Raw genomic sequence first — 11,409 nt, 5'->3', positions numbered from 1 at the left:
AGATTATTTGCTCAGCATACAGATTGAATAAGTATGGTGAAAGGATACAACCCTGACACACACCTTTCCTGACTTTATACCACGCAGTATCCCCCTGTTCTTTTTGAACGACTGCCTCTTGGTCTAGTAGAAGTTCTTCATGAGCCCAATTAAGTGTTCTGGAAATCTCATTCTTCACAATGTTATCCATAGTTTATTATGATCCACACAGTAGAATGCCTTTGCATAGTTGATAAAATACAGGTAAACATCTTTCGGGCATTGTCTGCTTTCAGCCAAGATCCATCTGATATCAGCAGTGATGTCCTTCGTTCCACATCCTCTTCTGAATCCGGCTTGAATTTCTGGCAGTTCCCTGTTGATGTACTGCTGCAACTGCTTTTGAATTATTTTCAGCAAAATTTTACCTGTGTGTGATATTAATGATAGATATCTTGGATAATCTCCACATTCTGATGGATCACTCTTCTTTGGAATGAGCGCAAATATGGCTCTCTTTCAGTCGGTTCGCCAGGTAGCAGTCTTCCAGTATCCTTGGCACAGACGATTGAGTGCCTCAGTTTGTTAAAACATCTCAGTTGGTATTCCATCAATTCCTGGAGCCTTGTTTTTCACCAATGCCTTCAGTGCAGCTTGGACTTCTTCCTTCAGTACCATCGGTTCTTGATCATATGTTATATCCTGAAATGGTTGAACATCGACCCATTCTCTAGTGCCGAAAGATGAGCCCCTCAGTTTGGAAGGCACTCAAAATACAACTGTGGAAGAACTGCCTCCTCAAAGTAGAGTCAGCCTTAATGATGTAGATGGAGTAAATCTTTCAGGACCTTCATTTGCAGACGTGGCATGACTCAAAATGAGAAGAAACAGCTGCAAACATCCATTAATAATCGTCACGTGAAATGTACGAAGTATGAATCTAAGCAAATTACATGTTGTCAGAAATGAAATGGAACACATGAAGATCAATATCCTAGGCATTAGTGAGCTGAAATGGACTGGTATTGGCCTTTTTTGTCTCAGACAATCATGTGGTCTACTATGCCGGGAATGACAAATTGAAGAGGAATGGTGTGGCATCAATTGTCAAAAAGAATATTTCAAGATCTACCCAGAAGTACAATGCTGTCAGTGACAGAATAATATCCATAGGCCTACAAGGAATAAAATTATAGAAGTTTTATAATACATAAAATTTGTCAGCAATGTCTTAAAATTCTTTGGGAAAAATAAAAAAGATATATACCTTGTCTCGTCACCCTGCAATTTAAATTTGAGAAGTCAATATGGTTCAAAATAGGAGAGAAGATGGTATCTTGAGTGTGCTTTTGACCAACAATGTATGTCTAAATATGAAACTTACAAAGGAAAGGTGGTGGAATAATCTTGGTAGTAGTTCATATAACTTTATTAGACCCTAATTATCAGCATTTATTTTGTCCATTTCTTCAGAGTTTACACAGATTTGGCATGGAGGAAAGAACAATCAATTATAAATGACTTACAGTTTACTTGAATTAATGAAAACACTTAATCAGGGAGTTGAATCATTTTCCTGTGTATCACATCTATCACCGTTGTCATTGCTATGACCCTGAATATTACTTTTTCAGGAAGTCAGTTTAGTACAGTGGGGAAAACTCTGGGGTCAAACAGACCTAGGTTCATATCCTGGATTCTGCTTTTTGTTCTATGACCTTGAGTTTGTTCTGTGGCATGTCTGAGCCTCAACTATAAAATAAGGATGATGTGGCACAGTTTGTGGTGCTACCATAAAAATTAAATAATATGTATAAGGTGCTTAGCACAGTACCTGGCACAGAACATATACTTAATCAATATGTGCAACCTTTCATTACAAACTCTCCTTGTACTATCATAAGAAGGTTTTTTGAAAGTGGAGAAGATATTCTCTTCTTTCTAATGACATTAAAAGTTCCATGACTTATGACAGAGGAAAATTTCAGTTTCTTCATGGATGCAAAATGGTCTTATTAGTTTTTATTTTTCTCCTTAATAAATGACAAATAAGGCCATTTCAAACAAGCTAATTGTGTTTTCTTTTTATATAGATTTTTGGATAATAAAGAAATCTGTGTCAAATTATATATACAAACAAACATATATATATATATACACTAGGTATGTATACTATATATAGGTTGTATCCTTTCACCATACCTATTCAATCTGTATGCTGAGCAAATAATCCGAGAAGCTGGACTATATGAAGAAGAACGGGGCATCAGGATTGGAGGAAGACTCATTAACAACCTGTGTTATGCAGATGACACAACGTTGCTTGCTGAAAGTGAAGAGGACTTGGAGCACTTACTGATGAAGATCAAAGACCACAGCCTTCCATATGGATTACACCTCAACATAAAGAAAACAAAAATCCTCACAACTGGACCAATAAGCAACATCATGATAAACAGAGAAAGATTGAAGTTGTCAAGGATTTCATTTTACTTGGATCCACAATCAACACCCATGGGAAGCAGCAGTCAAGAAATCAAAAAACACATTGCATTGGGCAAATCTGCTGCAAAAGGCCTCTTCAAAGTGTTGAAAAACAAAGATGTCACCTTGAGGACTAAGGTGCGCCTGACCGAAGCCATGGTGTTTTCAATCGCATCATATGCATGGGAAAGCTGGACGATGAATAAGGAATACCAAAGAAGAATTGACACCTTTGAATTGTGGTACTGGTGAAGAATATTGAATATGCCATGGACTGCCAAAAGAATGAACAAATCTGTCGTAGAAGAAGTACAACCAGAATGCTTCTTAGAAGCAAGGGTGGCGAGACTATGTCTCACATACTTTGGACATGTCATCAGGAGGGATCAGCCCCTGGAGAAGGACATTATGCTTGGTAAAGTAGAAGGTCAGCGAAAAAGAGGAAGACCCTCAACGAGATGGATTGACACAGTGGCTGCAACAATGGGCTCAAGCATAGCAACAACTTTGAGGATGGCGCAGGACCGGGCAGTGTTTCGTTCTGTTGTTCATAGGATCGCTATTAGTGGGAACCGACTCAACGACACTTAACAACAACAACAACATATATTTGTGTATATATGTATGTGTTCTCTCTCTCTATGTATATATTTATATGTATAACCCAACCTGATGTGCAGGAGTTAACAGCTCGCCTGCTAACCAAAAGATCAGCAGTTTGAATCCACCAGCCACTCCTTGGAAACCCTATGGGGCAGTTCTCTGTCGTATAGGGTCTCTATGAGTCGGAATTGACTCGACAGCAATGAGTTTGGTTTATATAGATAGATAGATAGAGTCTTGATATTTGGGTAGGACTTTTTTTCCCTCTTCTTTTTTTTAGGGGTGAAAAGGAATAGTAAGAGAAGAAAAGGGGTGGTAAATGTCTAAAAGTGAATGAAATTTTATTGTATCAAGTGTTCCTGGTGGGAATTTAAATTGGCACCACTATTTGGGAGGACAGATTTGGCAGTATCCAAATTTAAAGTGCTCTCACGAAGCAGTTTTATTCCTTGGTATTTACATGTGGTATATTTGCTGGAGCATTGCCTCTAACAGTGAAACATTGAAAGCAAACTGAATATCATCTATAGAGGAATAGTTAAGAAAATTATGGTATCTCTACACTATGAGATATTATATGGCAGTTAAAAAGAATAAGGTAGATCTATATGTTATGATCTCTAAGACATGTCATTGAGTGAAATAGGAAGCAAAATATATATATCATTTAAATATTGTAACTCTATGTTTTTGTAGGTATAGACAGGCATATAAATGCACAGAGAAAGATCTGAAAAAGATACTCACCAAACTTAGAAGTATTTACCTTTGAGAAAGAGACTGGGACAGAGTAGGGGTCAGGGAAATGCAGCTTTATCTTTACTGTTTTCATCGTTAAATAATCAGAATGTTGTTGTTGGTAGGTGCAATTGAATGGGTTCCAAATCATAGCGACCCTATGTTCTAGTATGTTATTTGTGTGATCAAACATAAATAAATTTAAATGTAGAGTTGTTGGTAGTGGGAACTGGTAAATTTCTAATGTAACTTTACTGGATCTCACAAATATTTAAAAATTGGCATCAGTTCTGGAGAAAAAACATCAATTATATATTAGGAGAGAGATGATTGTTTATAGGTATTCATGACAAGAAAGTGTTTGTGGCTTGATAAATTAAGCTGAAATTGAATTAAATAGCATGCTTTATTGTTGCCAAATAGGATTATTTAGACATTTAATGATACTACCTAAGTTCAGATATACTTTCATCTCACCTTTTTTACTCATATTGAAATAAACTTTAGTCACACTGAAAAACAAAATAAAACAGTTCTTCTCTTCACACCACTTAAAAATGTGTCTCATTGAACAGGGAATCTGTTGGATTTTACTTCCTAAAGATTATCTGTGAACACTTTAAGTCATCAGAAAATATTGGAAGAGCTCTACTGCTCCACATTGACATGCTCTTGAAAAGGAATGAAGAACTGCTTGCCAAGGAGAAGATTGAAGAAATCATTATAGGTCAGTGGGATTTCAGCAGGTGTTTTAGAAAGGTGTTAATCTGCATATAATTATAAGAAAGATGTAGAGCAGTAGCAAAATTCTCAGGTCAAGAGATTTTTCCTTTACCCACTTCCTTTTTTTTTTTTTTCTTTTTCTCTCTCTCCCTTTCTAATGGCCTTTAACAGTAACGCCTCACCTGTCCAGAATCTACAAGTTCGGCAACCTAGTAAAAGAAGCTATGCAAAAATAACAATATATCATCATCAACAACAATAAAAAACAAACCTCTCAACTTAAAGTTCGTGTATAGTGGAAATTTGTGAGGTTAGAGGCCTAATTTCAGGTTTTTTCCAGTTTCTTCTAAAACTAGCTGTATGCATTTGAGCAAGTCAGCGTCTCTGGAGCTTGGATTTTTCACCTGTAAAATGAGGGTGGTGAACTAAATTCATGATTTTCAAACTCCTTTTTAGCAGCAGCATCCATTTGGAATGCAATCTTATATGAACCCTACCCCAAATAAATTAGAGATTTTCTGGTTAAAGCAGAGATATAAAGCCAAATCTTCTCAGCGTTCCCCTAACCCTCCACCTCTCTGAAGAACTCTTACACCCTCAAGAACACAGATAGTATGATCCCTTTCTTAAGAAATTCTCTCCTTGTCGCCATCTTTCCAACTCTACACATCTATAGAAATAACTGGAATGATCGTCACTAAAACTAGAATGATAGTCACTAAACGTTAACCCTCAACGGGATGGACTAACACAGTGGCTGCAACAATAGGCTCAAGCAGAACAACAATTGTGAGGATGGTGCAGGACCCGGCAGTGTTTTGTTCTGCTGTACATAGGGTCACTATGAGTCAGAACTGATTCGACGGCACCTAACAACAACGAACGTTAACCCTGAGGTTAATTCTGAGTGGTAGCATTTTAGGTGATTTGTTGTTTTTTTCCCTATACTGTATTGCTTGAAATTTTATAAGTATGCATCATGTTTTTATAAAAACAAAGTCATTAATTTTTTTTAAAAAGCGAAGTCATCTGACTAAATGATTTCTAAGAGGCCTTTGAACTCTAGATTCTATAAACCATATTTTAAGGATGACACCCTCCCTCCAGGCCCTCACTGAGAATCCAGTTATTTTTAGACCCAATTTGATAAGCATGGTTATCTGGTTTTCTAATCCTTAGCATTTTAATGGTAGCATATCCCAAATAGAGAGAGGGCCAACAGGGAAATACACAGATAACCTGACCACAAGGAAGGAAAAAAATACTCTACAAATTTTACAAAAATAGATTAAAATATTTTTTAAAAAAGTATCATAATCTGTGATCATTTAATATACATGAAGTCACACTGTACTATAACCTAAAATATCTCACAAGTGCATCTTTGTGATGTATTAATAGTACAATAAAGTATGATCAATAGTTGTTAGTGTTGGTGACTTTGAATGGTCTAGAAAAGGTTAAATTGTGCTTAAGAATACTATAAATTATGTTTAAATTTTAGAAAAATTAGGGACTTTCATGAAATGATTTAGACTTTTTTTTATAAAAAAGGTTTTACGTTTAAAGAAAGTAAACTGTCAGTTAACTAGAAAACTCAGTTATCCAGAATAATTCATTTTCCTAGGATTCCAGTTAGCCAAAGTTTTACTGTGATATCTAATTAAACATTCTTTTATGCTCTCAAAATATTATAATATTTTAAGTAGATACATTAAGTAGCTTTTTATTCTCCTGTGGACATTTTTAACTAAGTAATGGAAGAAACTACATTTGCTGACTGAGCTAGGGGCTCAGAGCCTTTTAGAGTTCTAATCGAGATTTTTGTGGAAATTGAGAGTTTGTGCCAAAAGGATGGAAGCGAAGGGGATAGATATAGAATTCTATTATAATTTAAACTCTACTTTAATGCACTAATGTATTTTAACCCTGTAAATATCTAGACCATAAACAATCAGACATGAATTACAATTTAAAGTAGTAAAGTTTATGTATAATATTGGTCTTAAAGTATTTTCCAAAGGCTTTAAGATGTGATTGGCCTTGTGAACTTTATCTGATCTACTTAGTACATAACAGTATAAACATTTCTTACTGATGATTTCTGACGTTACTGTCTGCTCATTCACAATAACATTAAGACACCAGATTATGATCAAATTTGGAACATGGAAAATAAGTTAAAAAGAGACTATGCTGAAAAGCTATCACAAATTGATGGGAGAATTACTGTGTATCTAGCAAACTCTGATTGTATTATGTAATCAATTTTGCTAGTACACCTAAAATTGATTATGAAAACCTGTCATAATGTGGTTATGTTTGAGCCATTACTTAAAAATTACAGGTTCTGAGTATAGTTAGCACTCTGTATTTAATATAATAGATCTAGATTCCTGTGTTTAGAGATTGGGTTTTTTTCAGGTCATCAAATAGGAAGACGATTGACAACAGAATTAGCAGGCTGGTTACACAACGCTCTGTGGAAAAAAGCTGCCAGAAGTTTTGAGGTTTGGGAGTAATCTATTTTCCTTCTTTATATTTTTTCTCCACCCCAAGAAATAAAACAGTGTGTTCACAATAAAAATCAAAACGCATCAAATACTTTAAATACCTTTCTCTGTTTAGGTACCATCTACTTATTAAATATTTATAAATGTAGGGTGCTAATGGGCATTATACAATAGTTTATTAAAAATTACAAGACATGATTCCTCCCCATTTGGAGCTTACAGTGTAGGGAAATAATATCACTGATATTAAGATGTTGTTGTCATGTGCCGTCAAGTCAATTTAGACTCAGAGTAGAACTGCCCCATAGGGTTTCCTAGGCTGTAATCTTTACTGGAGCACATAGCCAAGTCTTTTCTCCTGGGGAGCCACTGGTGGGTTTGAACTGCCAACCTTTCAGTTAGCAGCAAAACACTTAACCACTGTGCCGCCAAAGCTCCATTAAGATATGGGGGTGTAATTTATTTTAAAATGAAAGATGAGAAAGTCAGAGGTTTTTTTTTTTATTTAACTATTTTTATTGAAGTTTGATACAGATTAAAAAGAGCACATATTGCTATGTTTGAGCCCACTGTTGCAGCCACTGTGTCAGTCCATCTCATTGAAGGACTTCCTCTTTTTCGCTGACCCTCTACTTTACCAAGCATGATGTCCTCCTCCAGGGACTGGTCCCTCCTGATAACATGTCCAAAGTACATGAGACGAACTCTCACCGTCTTCACTTTTAAGGAGCATTCTGGCTGTACTTCTTCCAAGAGGGGTTTGTTCATTCTTCTGGCATGGCTGTACTTCTTCCAAGAGGGGTTTGTTCATTCTTCTGGCAGTCCATGATACATTCAATATTCTTCAACAACACCATAATTCAAAGGCATCAATTCTTCTTCGGTCTTCCTTATTAATTGTCCAGCTTTTGCATGCATATGAGGCGACTGAAAAATACCATGGCTTGGGTCAGGTGCACCATAGTCCTCAAAGAAACATCTTTGCTTTTTAACATTTCAAAGAGATCTTTTGCAACAGATTAGCCCAATTGAATACATCATTTGATTTCTTTTTCTATTTTTTTTTATTGTTGTAGTTTAAATGAAGTTTGCATTTCAAGTTAGTCTCCCATACAAAAATTTATACATACATTGTTATGTGACCCTAATTGCTCTCCCCATACTGTGACAGCACACTCCTCCTTTCCACCCCTGATTCCCCATGTCCATTCAACCAGCTCCTAACCCTCTCTGTCTTCCCATCTCACCTCCGGACAGAAGCAGCCCGTTCAGTCTCTTAAATCTGCTTGAGCTAAGAGGCACACTCCTCACGAGTATCACTTTATGTCCCACAGTCCAGTCCAATCTCTGTCTGAAGAGTTGGCCTCAGAAATTGTTTTACTTCTGGGCTGATAGAGAATCTAGGGGCCATGCTTTCTGGGGTTCCTCCAGTCTCGGTCAGACCATTAAATCTGCTCTTCTTACTATAATTTGAGTTCTGCACCTCATCTTTCTGCTGCTCCATCAGGGACTCTCTCTTGTGTTCCCTGTCAGGGCAGTTAATGGTGGTAGCCAGGCACCATCTATTTCTTCTGGTCTCAGGCTGATGAAATCTCTGGTTTATGTGGCCCTTTCTATCTCTTGGGCTAATACTTTCCTTGTGTCTTTGGTGTTCTTCATCTTGCTTTACTCCAGGTGGTTGGGACCGATTGATGCATCTTAGAGGGCGCTTGCAAGCTTTTAAGATCCCAGACGCCATTCACCAAACTAGGATGCAGAACATTTTCTTAATAAGGTTTGTTTGCCAGTTGACCTAGATGTCTCCTGAAAGTATGGTCCCCAGACCCCTACCCCTGCTACTCTGTCCCTCAAAGTGTTTGATTGTATTCAGGAAACTTCTTAGCTTCTTTTAGTCCAGTTATGCTGACTTCCCCTGTAGTGTGTGCTGTCCTTCCCTTCACCTAAGATAATCTTGTCTACTATCTAGGTAGTAAATAACCCTCACTCTCCCTCCCCACCCTCGTAACCATCAAAGAATTTATTTTTCTGTGTTTAAACCTTTTCTTGGGTTCTACTAATAGTGGTCTTATACAATATTTGTCCTTCTGTGACTGACTAAATTCACTCAGCATAATGATCTCCAGCTTCCTCCATGTTATGTTCCACGGCTTCATCATTGTTCTTTATCATTGCGTAGTATTCCATTGTGTGGATATACCATAATTTGTTTATCCATTCGTCCGTTGATGGACACCTAGGTTTTTTCCATCTTTTTGCTATTGTGAACAGTGCTGCAATGAACATGGGTGTGCATATATCTATTCATGTGATGGCTCTCATTTCTCTAGGATATATTCCAAGGAGTGGAATAGCTGGATCCTATGGTACTTCTATTTCTAGCTTTTTAAGGAAGCGCCAAATCGATTTCCAAAGTGGTTGTCCCATTTTACATTCCCACCAACAGTGTATAAGTGTTCCAGTCTCTCCACAACCTCTCCAGCATTTATTATTTTGTGTTTTTTGGTTAAGGCTAACCTTGTTGGGGTGAGATGATATTTCATTGTAGTTTTGATCTGCATTTCTCTAATGGCTAATGATGGTGCGCATTTCTTCATGTGTCTGTTAGCCGCCTGAATATCTTCTCTGGTGAAGTGCCCGTTCATATCCTTTGCCCATTTTTTAGTTGGGTTATTTGTCTTTTTGTTGTTGAGGTTTTGCACTATCTTGTAGATTTTACAGATTAGACGCTGATCAGATTTGTCATAGCCAAAAATTTTTTCCCACTCTGTAAGTTGTCTTTTTACTTTTTTGGTGAAATCTTTTGATGAGCATAAGTGTTTGACTTTTAGGAGCTCCCAGTTATCTAGTCTCTCTTCTGGTGCTTGTGCATTCTTACTTATGGTTCGTATTGTGTTTATCCCACGTATTAGGGCTGCTAGCGTTTTCCCTAATTTTTCTTTCATGGTCTTTATTTTTTTTGATTTTGTATTAAAGTCTTTGATCCATTTTGAGTTAGTTTTTGTGCATGGTGTGAGGTGTGGGTCTTGTTTCAGTTTTTTGCAGATGGCTCTCCAGTTATGCCAGCACCATTTGTTAAAGAGACTGTCTTTTCCCCAATTAATGGGCTTTGGGCCTTTGTCAAATATCAGCTGTTCATAGGTGGATGAATTTATGTTTGGATTCTCAATTCTGTTCCAGTGGTCTATGTATCTGTTGTACCAGTACCAGGCTGTTTTGACTACCGTGGTGGTTCAATAGGTTCTAAAATCAGGTAGTGTGAGGCCTCCCACTTTGTTCTTCTTCTTGAGTAATGCTTTACTTATTTGAGGCGTCTTCTCTTTCCATATAAAGTTGGTGATTTGTTTCTCCATCTAATGAAAAAATGCCGGTGGAATTTAGATCGGGACTGCATTGTATCTGTAGATCGCTTTGGGTAGAATTGACATTATCACAATGTTGAGTCTACTTATCCATGAGCAAGGTATGTTTTTCCACTTGTGCCGGTCTCTTTTGGTTTCTTGCAGTAGTGTCTTGTAGCTTTCATTATATAGGTCTTTTACGTCTCTGGTTAGATTTATTCCTAAGTATTTTATCTTCTTGGTGGCTGTTGTAAATGGTATTGGTTTGGTGATTTCCTCTTCAAGGTTCTCTATGTTGGTATAAAGGAATCCAACTGATTTTTGTATGTTTAGCTTGTATCCTGAAACTTTGCTGAAATCTTCTATTAGTTCCAGTAGTTTTCTTGTGGATTCTTTGGGGTTTTCTGTGTAGAAGATCATATCATCGGCAAATAGAGATACTTAGATTTTTTCCTACCAATTTGGCTGACCTTTATTGCTTTTTCTTGTCTTATTGTTCTAGCTAGGACCTCCAGCACAATGTTCAATAAGAGAGGTGATAAAGGGCATCCTTGTCTGGTTCCTGTTCTCAAGGGAAATGCTTTCAAATTCTCTCCATTTAGGATGATGTTGGCTGTTGGCTTTGTATAAATGCCCTTAATTATATTGAGGAATTTCCCTTTTATTCCTATTTTCTTGAGAGTTTTTATCATGAATGGGTGTCGGACTTTGTCAAATGCCTTTTCTGCTTCATTGATAAGATCACGCAGTACTTGTCTTTTGTTTTATTTATGTGATGGATTACATTGATTGTTTTTCTAATGATGAACCATCCCTGCATACCTGGTATAAATCCCATTTGATCATGGTGAATTATTTTTTGGATATGGTGCTGAATGCTATTTGCTAAAATTTTGTTGAGGATTTTTGCATCAATGTTCATGAGGGATATGGTCCTGTAATTTTCTTTTTTTGTAGTGTCTTTACCTGGTTTTGGTATCACGGTTATGCTGGCTTTGTAGAATGAGTTTGGGAGTATTCCATCCTTTTCT

General features: G+C 36.9%; 1 protein-coding gene across 1 annotated transcript in view; it reads left to right on the top strand.

Annotated features, from left to right (window-relative positions):
• The window catches only part of TEX11 (testis expressed 11), a 523,552-nt gene that overhangs the window by 272,479 nt on the left and 239,664 nt on the right, over positions 1-11,409 (top strand). The window contains exons 13-14 of the mRNA XM_012556596.2: positions 4,380-4,531; positions 6,952-7,037. Coding sequence (XP_012412050.2) covers positions 4,380-4,531; positions 6,952-7,037 — 238 coding nt within the window. The remainder of the gene's footprint in view (positions 1-4,379; positions 4,532-6,951; positions 7,038-11,409) is intronic.

The sequence above is a fragment of the Trichechus manatus genome, unplaced genomic scaffold (assembly GCF_000243295.1).
Source record: "Trichechus manatus latirostris isolate Lorelei unplaced genomic scaffold, TriManLat1.0 scaffold00070, whole genome shotgun sequence".
Lineage (NCBI taxonomy): Eukaryota > Metazoa > Chordata > Mammalia > Sirenia > Trichechidae > Trichechus > Trichechus manatus.
Note: the sequence above shows the minus strand (reverse complement) of the source record. Positions and strands in the feature narration are given on the sequence as shown.